Raw genomic sequence first — 13428 nt, 5'->3', positions numbered from 1 at the left:
AACAAAATGTCGCTTTATGCATTGAAGCACAAAATTAACTGGAACTAGCTTTCTTGTGGTTTTGCACCACAGCTTCCCACCTTCCCTATGAAAGTATCGCTTCAGCTCACCGATACGAACTGCTCCACTGATACGACCTGTGGTCAGATTCCTGTGACCTGTTGTCAGATCCCTCATCTTGTAGATCAGTTGCAAGAGCTTCTCAGCAAGTTCAAAGAGTCCCACTGATTTGGGTGATAAGTCCGCAGTGAGCCCAGTGCTCGTGTCGCTGAGTGCATGGATGTGTTGCAAGACCAAATCTTCCATTTGAAATTCCATGTCCTAGTGTACTCAGTCATAGGCAGCCTTCTGACTCAACCTGACCCTAGTGCAGTTTCTATATTCGCTTTTCACGCTGTCTGCTAGCATGCAAGCACAGTGCACAGTGTGGTTTACACTTGTTCTCAGGCAAAGGAGATCACATCTAGATGTTCATTCCAGTCATTGTGCATCTGGACGTATGCCCATAACAGTGGCTTCAGCTCTCGATTTTAACGTTCCAATACATTCAACACAGCACAGAAAACTACTTCAGCAGCTGTGTTTGACCTCAACAGCTGTCTGCAGAGCCTCTCTGACACCAATCACTCAGTATACTGACAAGGGCTGTGTAGCCAGGCAAAGCTTCATTCGGCATACTAATTATATATTTGGGTATTGTGGAACAAAAAAACATTGATCCCAAATGCGCTGTTACGCAGACTTGACCACAAAATGATATTTCTGTGCCAACTTTGAGCACCAAGAAGCCAGTGGCAAACATTAAGAATTTATTAAGGCTGTCAAAATAAACACGCACAACAATACATGCACATTTGAAAAGTGCACGCACTTCAGTTGTCATAACCTATGGAAAGCACATCATTTCGAGACGTCATCAAATCAAAATTTAGGAGAGTCAGTCACTTCTTAGCATCTCTACTTAGGCACATGGCTTTTGACAGAAAGAATTTGTAAGCACTGTTAAAAGCTTGACTGCACAGAAATGGCAGGCAGTAATAATCACCGCGAGAGAGTATATATTACAACCAATGAAATGACAACTGCCCACTAAATTTGATTTGAAGTTATTACATTTATTCAGCACACTCAGTACAACGAGGCTTGCTCCCCACTTGTGACGTTGTACAAATGTTCAAAGTGGTGCAATAGCCCTTGCTGAGGTCCTTGGTGTGACCAATGCCCTCAATGCAGCATTGACATGACATTTGGCTTAAGGTATGGAATTTTATGTACAAAATAACTTACACACAATCCACAGGTTGCAATTATGGCAGAATAACACAGGCGCACCTAATATCAATGCACCATCGCATCATGGCATTACAATATCTGCATATGTATACATTTATATAATGGCAAGAATGTCCACACTTTATACACAACAAATGCAAAAAATTTCAGAATGTTTGCCCAGTTCTTATTTCTATGATCCCTGAGACTCCTTGAGCAGTTTATGTACAAGCTGAAAACGTCAACAACCGAGTATTCAGTGCAGTCAGGATAAATGTGCAGGGTAGAAAGGAGACTGATATAAAAATAAAAAGAAAATGTTTGTGTTTTATTGCCATGAATTTACAGAAGCAGGCAGGCATTTGAAGGGGTGCATTTAGCAGTGCATAATGAAGGCAATATGCCTACTTTATATAAGGGAATATTGAACAACTCAAACAAAGTCATTCAGCTAAAATAAAAGTTCAGCACTATTTCTGCCTTTTTAAGTAATTTCCACTAATTGGTTATTCTACCAATTGAACTAACAAAGCACCCAAGAGTGCAAACCAAGGGAACTGTACAGCCTTACTTCCTTGCTTCATAGCACATGCTAACCATTCCTCTGTAAAAGCTGTTTCATGGGTTGCTCCAAATTGTGGGGAATTCGCTAGGTTAACTTATAAATATACATGTCTACCTGAGCTATCGGCAGGTATAGTCTAAAAGAACTGACTGGTTATTCCTGCAATGCAGAAAAACTCATCACTGGCAGCTTTCTTCCAATTATGCACTACTAAGTGAATAAAGAAAAGCAGTGGAAGACTGGACAGGTTTCACAATATCTGGCAAAGTGAGTGTTACAATAAACCACTACTGCTAAACATAATTTTTCTATCTTTGTAATAAAAGTTGGCGAGTACTTTGACAGTACTGAAGTATAACTTCAATAACCACAGTGATACACCTACAGGTATACAAACTGACCCATCAAGTACTCATATGAAGCTTTGAAGAATTACCTTCCACTTCCTAAGTAGTACATATCTACTGAGTATGATGTCCATGCCCTCCCAGTCTGTCCGCATTACTCATGTAATAGAAATAAAAATACCTCAATTTTTCTTCAGTTCAAATCAAAACCTAGCAGCGCTCAGGGAAGTGAAATTTGAATGGTATACAGCTATAAATGTAATAAAAAATTAGGCCACTCTTCACATATAACTGCCACAGCCTGCTGTACATAAGGATGCGCCTAATACACATACAAGAAAAAAGTCTGCAAGAGCATATCTTTCAGTTTTCTTTTCCCCTCACGTGGGCAATAGGAGTGCTGACATTGACACACATTTGATGCAATATCACCAAATCCAGCAAAAAACACTGATGCACAGATGTAGTCCACAATGCAGCGCAGCATGTAACACATATAAAGTGATTTCCATTGCGAGAGGAAACAAGTTACATAAAATATTCAGCAGCTTTTAGAATATACAGGTCAAACTAGTAGCTTGTAGAATTATGTTCAGCTTTCTACAACAGAGCATGTCCATCTTCTGCACAAGCTTCTGCACCTGCCAAACAATATCAAAAGAATATGGTCCCTCAAAACATGCTACCTATACATAGGAATGCTTGTAAAAATGCTGTACTAAATACGGCCACATAAATAAGGTTTTTCCAACTGCACAAAGGCATATTGAAGGGAAGTTATTTGGGTTACCTTAACCCTTTAAGGCCCAGTGATTCCAAATGGAATCAATTTTGTAGCTCAGTGGGGAACCCCGGGTTAAAAGAAAGAGTGTTCTTACGCTACAACTCGTATTTAGTCCTTGCTCTACATATGCTGGCAAGCTGGTAGACTCAAGGAAGTGCTGTCACCTCTGAACAAAAAAAATAAAAGAATCGCTTGCACTGTTCCTGCCATTAGCCGAGATCCCCTCTTCTTTTCACCGTGCAGAGGTACGACAATAATTTTATTTTTGTCTCGAACATTTCGATTTGAATTATTAGGTGCTATGCTATCCCTTCGCAGTAAAATTATTCGGCAAAAAGTATTTGCGGGTACCGGAGATCTTTGCGAATCTTGATGATTCCAAATGGAATCATTGGGATGTAGCGGCCCCGACTACTCACGCGATACCTTTTCGATTGACGTTACCTCACTGACTAAATCGCGTGTTTGTTCGTGCTCAAACGGCGTTTCCATGCCATACTTGGCCATTTTTTGGGCGCGTGTTACCTGATGGATCATTATCACGTCAGGAGCCTGTATTATTGGTGGAGCCTTGCTCAGCTTTTTGTGATTTTATGCTGTTGATATGAGCTTATGCCGTGTAGATAAACTTTTTTGGGGGCAATGGGGGCAATTTCTTTCGGAACAGATGGCGACAATCAGCGCATGTGAGTTTTATTGGAAAAAGAAAGAAGTCGCGAAGCTTGAGCTGATCCCTCGAGGTGACATTGATTCGTCCGATGAAAAAGAAGCCATTGCGCAAACTATAAAAAATAAAGAATGCGCTCTTACTCCCGCATTCGTTACAAGAAGTGTGGCACACACCTCTGCCTCAACAAAGAAAAGAATTGCTTCAAAGAATTTCACCTAAAATAGACTTTTCACGTATTGCTTGAAACGACGCATCTCAAGTCCACCAAGCCCCACTGATTCCAATTGGAATCATTTAATAAGTTTTGATTGAAAAGTGTGAGCACAGATTTAAAAATTTTTTAAAACTACCGCGATCATGCACATCTCAAATTGCAAAGACCAATTTTTTACAATGAACAGAATTAATTTCGGCCTGAAAGGGTTAATGTACCACATGCACACAGTATACCAAAATCACTGGTGAAATCCTACTGTCCAGCCACAGCATCTTTAAGGACTCTCAAAGTCCAGTTAGATTAAAAACATCAAGCAGTGCCAAAGCATAACTAATGTTTTCCCAACTTTTCATCACATGGTTGCAACAAGTTTGCTTGTAGAACTACAAAGCTCACACAGTCTGATAAAACACTTGTTTTCAGAACATTTTATATCCAACCATGGAAAAAAAAAAGTGTTCTATGAAGAATGCATATCCAATAGCCTCTCCTTAGAGCTCAATTCTTGGATAAGCTGAACAGTTTTGACACCTTTGTTTGGTTTCCTGCAGATGCAGCAAACTTGCTTCAAGCCTAATATGTAATGAACAGAGTGCATTAAAGTTCGTTTTAAAGGAAGTCTTCTGTTACAAGCTATCATGCTATTATGATCCAGGCTAGCAGACGGAAACAAGCTGGTAGCAATGACATAATCACATGGGTGCCTACTGTCATTCTTTCAAATAAATTTTACATTCTTTCAATAAATTTTACATTTACCATTTTCTCATAAATTTATTTACAACACACAATTTAGCAGATGCAAGCCTACATGGCAAGGAGCATACCATTTTATAAAGGAATTTTTGTTATCCCTGCTTTTCGTTTCCAGAGTAGCTGTGATAGTGGTTGGGTTTCCATTGTATTTGGAAAGCATGAAATGAAAGTAAACTTGAAAATCTTCTGCTCAAGTGAAGAGTTTCAAATAGCACAAGTGAAGTCTGATGTCTGAATCAGACATGAAAAAGGTTCTGTGATTAAAATGCACTAGCATTTTCAGTGTTTCATTTTAAAACGAAATGTTAGAACAGTACAGAACACACAATCTCAAACAAAAGCATCAAGGCCATCATCCCAAATACCAAACAGGACTAGCTTTTAAATAGAGAACAGTTTCATAATGCCCAACAGTGACAAATATTCCAAAACAGAGTGTTTCTCAGCAGATTATCATCCAGGCTTAGACTAATATCAATTCTCTTCACTATATGTGCACTAGATCCTAGAAAGGAGTAACTCAAGACTGCAAACCTTGTCAGAAAGCATATCTTCATTTTCTTTTTCTTTGGCTAGGAGGCACAGAAAATAAGTTTTTGGCAGTGATGTGTTGATGTACCCATGTATATCAGTATATCAGTACAAGACCCTGCAATTAGGGTCGGCAGTAAAGAAAGCTTGGACTCCACAAAGTGCTAAAATTGTCTGCTGTAGCACCTTCAGTTTTTACAAGGCACATATTTACAGACCCTTTATCAATTACAGTCGAGCCCACTTACAACGAACTACTTACAATACAAAAAGTGTTTACTATAACGTTTCATTATACCGTAATTATACGAATACAAATCTTTCAATTCAAGAATACAAAATTTTTTTTTAATGTTCCCTAAAATGAGCTACTGACATATATTCGTGACCAAAGAATCTTGACCTATGTTCATCAACTAAGTTAGCAAAAGTACTGAGCTAACAAAGTTTATTCATCGTGCCCACTGAATATTATCCCGACTGGCCTTCAAGAAATGCTGCACAGCCAACGCACTCAACAGCACCGAGGAAAACATTGTTTGGGGTGCCAAGGACGCCTGCAAAGCATCCGACGAGCATGCAGCTTATAGCATTGACTAGCAAGCTTTCGTAGATGAGCTTACAATAAAGAAAAACATGCCATGTTCCAAGTCATTTATTTGTCTAAAACTTTGTCTAAAAAGACATGGGTGGACCTATATTCAAATTACGGTTACGAAGAACTTTATTCAAAGCATCCTGAGAAGCGCCACCTAGGGCAACACCGAATTACAATTTTTTATTTCTCGGTGAGTTCAATATATAGCGGTCAACCTGTATTCATGTTCGACCTATTTTCAAGTAAATACAGTAATTGTACTTTCTCTTAAAACATCTTTTTACGAAGCTAACAAGTTGCAGGTTTAACATTTTGTGCAAAAAAGATGTATGGCAATTTTTTACATAAACAGGATAGCGAGCTGTGCTGTTCGAACTGCCCAGTACGGTGACCAAGTCATCTTAAGTGGTCAGCACACTCTGCACTTCTTGCAAACTGTCTTGGGCAATGAAAACCTATCTGTACTAAATGAGAGTTTCTTCTAAAGTGGGGCCGTTAAAAGTGAGCTCGACTTTACTACACCTCCAACCCATGGTTCACATGCTTTAAAGTTGCTTTCAACAGTACCACACTGCAAATTGTGGTTGTCATCAATTTTCATTCATCTTCATTTTTACAGTACATCAATAAATACCGGAAATTAACCTCAGCAGTAAACCGGTTAATCAAGGCTGGTAGTCTGCCTTCAGTATAATTTTTACTACCAGTGAGTGAGCCGAAGCATACATTTACTGCATTATTAACACATTAAGAAATAACATGATTGTTTTTATGCCAAGTATAAGACATGCACCCCCAATCTTAGATGCTTTCTTTTCTATGTTTAAGCTTGAACACAAATTCTTTGTTCATATTCCATCAATGGCTATTCTACCAAATTCAAAAGTGCCTTCTCGTATTCTCCAAAGGTAAGCATTTCTTGCAGTCAGCAAATTTAGTAAATTATAATGCAAATAAAAATCGCAGGCTCATTATGTTATTGACTCTTAACTAGTTGAGATCCACTCAAAGCATGGAAGCTTGTATTAAATAGTCCTATCAACCAAGTTATCTCGATACACTTGCTATCATAATTTTCACTTTTAATAGTACTTTCCACTTGGGACTCATGAAAATAGGCATGAGGCTCATGTCCAACAACTATGCTGGAGATTTTCACTTTTCACTATACTTGACTGTTACAGAAAGCTGTATGAGGTCAACTAGCCAAGCACCTAATACATTTACGCAGCATTCCTTGGAATTTTTATAATTTAATGTTAAAAGGATGCGAGCCAAAAGTGAGAAAAGTACACATATACTGTATGGATTAAAACATTTTAGTACCATCCCTGATATACATGAAGAAAACGTGTGTAACCTGCCATGCATTTTGCTAAGCAAATGTGCAGAAAGACGTGCAAGTGTTGACAGCTGCACCAAATAAAATCAAAGTACATTATTGCATTTAATCAGATGCACCTATGAGCAACCACAATGCAGAGCAAAAGAAATGATGCTTGAGATATTCCTATGCCTGGAAAGCTTATCAAAACATGGGCCAGATACACTGGCTCTGCTAATTATGATTAATACCATCACCGGCATCCAACTACTGGCACATGACAAAATACTTTAAACACACTCTAAAAGCATCATACTAACAAATACTAAACATTCTCCACAGAACACTTACATGCAAATTACAATTGCAACAGCCTATTCTGGATGTGTACATGTGAGTGTAAATAAAATATGAGGCAGCATGTATCTTTTCTAACCTGTTACCTCGTTTAGCTATCTTTCACCTCACTTTTTCTAACCCCAGGAACAAAGTTCCACCCATTAAGGCTTAGGAAATGGGATGATCTTCCCAGCCTCATTTCATGGCATACCCAATTACTTTCTCAGCAGAGTAGAAAACCCACAAATATGGAGGCCTGATGGTGTGGAGAACAGGCTAACATTTCGGTGCAGTGGTCCAGTTAGTGATGAACAATGTGCACCTTTGGGATGCCGTAGATCCTAATGCTTGGCTCCACGATGGCAGAACTGTCTTTCTCACTGTCACTATGGTCAACAGGGTCAGGATGTGTACGTCTGTGGTGCTGTGCAGTGGATGCCTATGGTCAGCTGCCCGCTGCCACTGTGTCTATGTTTAGAGAAGCAAGAGCCTGCTTTCCCAGTCAGCGTACTACATCATGCTCCCGGCCAGTGTACCTACAGGGAAAAGCCAAAGCATGGGCGCACTGTCAGTCAACGTAGTGATGGTAGTGATGATGCACATGCTCGTGCAGATGGTGGTGCTCGTGACGCTGAGCAGGAGGGGGTGGTGGGCCGGTCAGTTGCTCGCGTTCTATCCAGCTGGCCACCTGGCGCATGGCACGCTGACGCTCCAAGTCTCGCTCTCGGTGCCGGTAGTGGTGGTGCCAGCCGCGGCAGGGTGGCTCTTCCTCGTGTGACTTTGAGCGCCTATGCTGACGCCGCTCACACTGAGGACTTGCAGAAGCACCGCCACACTCGTGGCCTCGGTCTAGTAACTGATAGGGGCATGGGGCCGCTTCTGGGCGAGAGGTGGCCTCAGCTCTGCGGCCTGCCGCCTGCTGCTGCGATCGCCTGCACATTATGACAGTTCGTATTGACATCATAAGCCAATGCACCAAGTTTGTGGCACACAATAAGAATGCAACCACAGATTCAACAAATATTTGGCAGGCGAAAAGCTCTCTTGAAAAGCATCATTTCACAACTGACAAAAAAAAGATCCATCCTGGAATATGATTCAGTCACACAGCCAATGCGATTAGAGTTTCAGCATTCATTACCTATGATAATGAAGAACCTCCTATGACAATTTGAAGCAGTGGAAGAAAGGGCAAGGCATTTGGCTTGCAGTGAAAAGCTTTTGTTAAATAAATAACTTTGTTGTGTCAAGGTTTCTATGCTTCAGGAATTACTACACAAGTTCTTGTAGACAGTGATGAAATGAAACTGCTCCTCTCAAGAAAGCACAAGTTCTGCCCTTTGTTCCATCGTGCTTCAACAAATAAATCCCTTACAGATTCCAATGAGTTGTCCCGTAGCAATGAGAACTCTGGAGTCGTGCACCAAACACAGAACAGTGAAAATTAGTGGGGATGAAGACAGCTCACAGGACAAATGTATCACTTGAATAGGCGATTATGAGAGGGATTTCACTGACCTCCTACAAACAAAGTACCCCTTAGTCTTGTGTGGGTGTGCACCACTGCTGAATATGCACTACGAAAGCTGAAAGGCCGTACTGACCCCACAGCAGACACGGATATCACTCGTGCCTGCAGGGTGAGGAGTTTCATGGCAAGAAAGTGCCTAAGCTAGACAAAGGGGGAGACATGGATACAAAGGATAAGGAAGGACAGTGAGTTAAGACAAGGCTATTGGTTGGTAGTGTATGTGTACATACCCTTTGAGAAGCACTTACTGCTGCATTCTTGACCAGTCACTGGCTATACTTTAAAGTCTTTGTGGCTAGAATCTTTACCGAAAGCATTTATAAATAATATATCTCAAGAAACCAAGCAATAATTACAGGATCAAAAGTGCTGGTGCGTGTGGTAGAGATCACATCGAGAGCAAATCTTCAGCGCTGCACCTAGTGCTAGCAACTACCATCAAATAACACCATGCATACACGTGTATCATCATCATCGCCTGCCAACTCAAGGCCACCCTTTCTTTGCAGTGATGTGGTGATTGGTGCGGACAAGATCACTGCAAGATCATTTGCGATAAAGACAAGGTCAATGGAGCAATGGCACTGAAACAACGCACATTACTTTCAGCATTGTTGGGGTACTTGCAAGCCAACTGCCAGTTGGTGTTTTTATGTTCCGACAGGCTGCCAACATGTTTCGGAGCATACCCTTGAGCAGGAATGATGCACAGCGGTGCATTTTCTCCTTGCTTGACAATCGACAGATATCACGAGCAGTTTCCCTACACCACCGCTGCACCAGCCCTGCGCAGTGCACTGTGGGCCCGAAATTCCCCGTCGGTTCTGGTCTTTGCTTTCACAGCCTTCGTATCACTATTTCAGCTGAACATCAGGCGCTTTTTATCCAGTGATTCAAGCTTCATTCATGCTCGATACAATAGCAAGAGGCATAAAGGCATCGGATTTTACAACTTTCCAGCAGAAAAACAAGAGCGGGAAGAATGGATGCAGAATATCAGCGGGGCCGGGAAGACGTAGATAAGGTGCTTTGTTTTGGGCTTTTTCTTGCTTTATTCTAAGTATATACAAACAAACTTATAATTGGCTGAGCTATGTAGAGCAGTCGTCGATTTAGAGAAAGAGAAAAAGGCAAAAAAGCTTGTCAACACCGCGCATAGAAAGCTCGCAAGCACTTGATGCTCATTTGCTCATTGTGTGCAATGTGTGTTGCGAGGAGAAAGTAACCGAGAGCTCCAAGTGAGGCGAGGCAAAGTGCGGTTCTTGGGAGTCCGCACGTGCGGTTGGCTGTAGCTGCCAGGGGAAGGACCAGGTGGCGCGAGTGAGGCAGTGAGAGAGGAAGGAAGACGCGAGTGGCGATAAGGTGTGGTGTGCCCGGATGGATGGCGTGGTGGAGATTTGTGGAGTACGGTAATAAAGTGAATGTTTGTGGTGGACGTGTCGGCCTGCCGTCGTTCGTAACAGTGTATGCAGACTTGCAGTGACCTGCACTTTTGTTCTAATAAAGTAAACAGATTTTATTTAATGCTTATCGTTGCTCTGTCTTTACCGAGACTTTGCGCCAATACAGCATTTTTGGCCTGCATCATTCAATAAAACTACTGGAATTGTTTGCCTGGTTTGAACTTGGTAGGCAGCGTAACTGGCACGTCCCCACAGAACCTCGCTTCTGCCATGGTGAGCTGCGCTTATGATGGTGTTACTTTTTTTTTTTTTTCTTGTACGTGCTGGTTAGCCAAAAATGTCGAGTGTTTCAAATGATTTTTTAAACGATGCAGATTTTTAAAATGTGATCTTGCTGCAAAATTTGAGTAAAAACAAGGCGGCGGTATGCGCTAAGTACCTCTTTAAATTTGCTAGAATAGAAATGAATGTCACAGTATATCTCATCTAGACATTTTACAATCGATACAGCTTTCTTAATAACACAGCCATATTGTATCGACACATAGAAGTTCATACTAGATTTTCTTATCTGACATCGTTGCAACGCTTCAGATCTTCTTGCAAAGGGAATCCAACAAAGAGTGCGGCTAACGAAAGTGTTTAAGCCAGCACTGATGCGATCAGAGGCCTACTAGCAAAATGGCAGTACATAACCTAGGGGAAAAAACTCACACAAGTGTGCGAGGGCCAGTGATATCAGTCTAGGTGTTTTTCATGGCGTGCTGGCAACGTTTGCATGCCACAGGAAACATGCAAACGGTGAATTCCTTTCCTGGAAATGCTTTTTTTTTTTGCTTGTCGCAAAAGGTTTATACAATATGCAATGCACATGAACTTCATTAAATCGAAACTGCCGAACAGAATAACTTTGGTGAACTGCGGGAGAAAATACATGGTTTTCGATGAAACTAAGATCGCGAAATAAAAAAGAAAATCTTTGCTACACTGTGGATTTCATTATCTTGAGGTTCAGTATATTGTGTTTGACTGCCATTTTCTTCATTACATGACCTAGGTACAATACATTACAAAGCAAAAACAGAACTCGCTAAACATCCACGTGTTTGATGACAAAGCAGGTTCATGTACACCAAAAGTTACTTTGTTAACGCCAAGCAAAAAAAATATAAGATTTCACTTAAACTTAAAGTGAACTTAAAAATTAGTAAAAATCCTAATGACATAATACGAGGGGGGAGGAGTGTAGCACAAATTGTTCTTTTTTTTTTTAATTTTCCCTGAGTCCACAGCATTTGTGGGATATGTATGCACTTTATTTACAATGATTCGCCTCAGATGCAGCACACGATTGTCATCACAACAGAAACAGCAGACACTGAGAAGCAATACATGCTATTTAGATAACAGTGACTTTTTCAGCAACATTGCCAGTGCTGATTTCGACTGCTTCAGGAACTCGTGTAAATAAACTTCCTTGAACCAAGTACCCCTCTGGAATATGGTGTCTTGCACTACCATAAAAGGGCAGCACACATTATATCACAATTTCTGTCTTGTACGAAATTTTTTGCAATCTTGTGCTGTCCCATACTTTCACACCTTTAAATGCAACATTTGCAATGTTGTAGAAGCTGAAATTTGTAAACATTACAAAAATTCAGGAGAGTTGGCAGGTATGATGATTTACTCATGACAGCGAGTTATTGTTGTTAACAAATATAAGTTGCCACCACTTTACCATGATGCATAATGCTCTCCACCAAACATGCTACACAACATGCTACACAAACACGTCAAGACAGCAACTGTACTGAAGCTTTTTAATTTTCTTGCAAATTTGAGGCATGATGCATTTCATTCACCATTATTCACACATGCTTACCTGTTGTCTTCTGCAGCAGATGACTGATGGCAAGCCTTCTCTGTGCTCTCTTTCAGCCATTGTAGCAGCTCATGTCGCTGATGAACACGAGGCTTAACCCTCCGTGAGCGATTTCCCAATGGTGACGGTGGCACTCCACCAGATGGGTGTTTGCACCTGTTTCCTGCTGAAGGAACATTTTCTGCCTGCGAAAACCCAATGAGACTGATAAGTAGGTTTCCGTTATTTCAGCGTCAATGTCAATGCTCCTCGAAGTTTGTTAACATTTTCAGAAAAAATACCCATCACAATGCTTTGCACTAGCTTGAATTGGCTTGGTCAATGCGCAAAAAACTAGCAGAGTCAGTTTATAAAATAGCAATTTCCCGAATTTTCAATATAATACCAAGGGCTTGTTTTCACAGAACATAAACTTCCTTTTATTTTTCCAGTAATATCAGTCATGCAATAATATCAGAGATCATGTGCACATGAAATACAAACTGGTGTCATTGCCTTCAACATGTTCTCTTGAGCATGGCACTGAATACAACTTACAAGGTGTGGAGTAGTGTTCAGCACACACATCCTATGGGCTGCATGTGACCCATGAAGCTCCTAAATGGTGCTTAAACTTGAGATTCCCGGTACAAAGGTAATGTACAATGTGTGTGTATACATTGAAAATATAAATTTAAAGGGGCCCCGAACCACTTTTCATCGAAGTCGAGAAATGCACATGAAGTTAAATTAGACTTTCAGAAATATGTTGCCGCAAAAAGTTCAAGTGTTCAGCAGAAGTGGAGTTATTGGCAATCAAACACACCAATAGTGGTGCATCCGCTCCTTCTTCAATGATTTGCACTGCAAAGGCTACAGCGGAGCGGGGTGTGCCCACAACGCTCCGCCTACTGAACGTCACCATGGCGCCACTATTTCCGATTTCAGTGCCTACGACTGTCCTCAGCAAGCCACAGCGCGCTCAAGCAGTTGTTAGGGCGTCCCGATATCCTCCTTGCCTGCCGGCGAGGAGGACATCGGGACACCCTAAGCCAGTGGATTCATCGCGGCAGCCCGTGGCAGCCGTGGTATCTACGCTAGGTAGTAGACCGCAACTACATGCAACAGCAGTGTTTGCGTTGTGCATGACTTGGCATGACACGCTCGCGCACACATGCTCCTGTCTTGCTGTGCTACGTGGTGTGGACCGGCTTCGTCCTGCACCAG

General features: G+C 41.3%; 1 protein-coding gene across 2 annotated transcripts in view; it reads right to left on the bottom strand.

Annotated features, from left to right (window-relative positions):
- Positions 1-787: 787 nt before the first annotated feature.
- Positions 788-13428, bottom strand: part of LOC119463535 (protein naked cuticle homolog 2-like) — a 49010-nt gene continuing 36369 nt past the window's right edge. For both annotated transcript variants that reach the window (XM_037724371.2, XM_037724377.2), the window contains 2 exons: positions 12223-12407; positions 788-8335 (listed from right to left, as the gene is read on the bottom strand). In XM_037724371.2, coding sequence (XP_037580299.1) covers positions 7972-8335; positions 12223-12407 — 549 coding nt within the window. In that variant the 3' untranslated portion in view covers positions 788-7971. The remainder of the gene's footprint in view (positions 8336-12222; positions 12408-13428) is intronic.

Source organism: Dermacentor silvarum, chromosome 1 (assembly GCF_013339745.2).
Source record: "Dermacentor silvarum isolate Dsil-2018 chromosome 1, BIME_Dsil_1.4, whole genome shotgun sequence".
NCBI classification, from domain to species: Eukaryota; Metazoa; Arthropoda; class Arachnida; order Ixodida; family Ixodidae; genus Dermacentor; species Dermacentor silvarum.
Note: the sequence above shows the minus strand (reverse complement) of the source record. Positions and strands in the feature narration are given on the sequence as shown.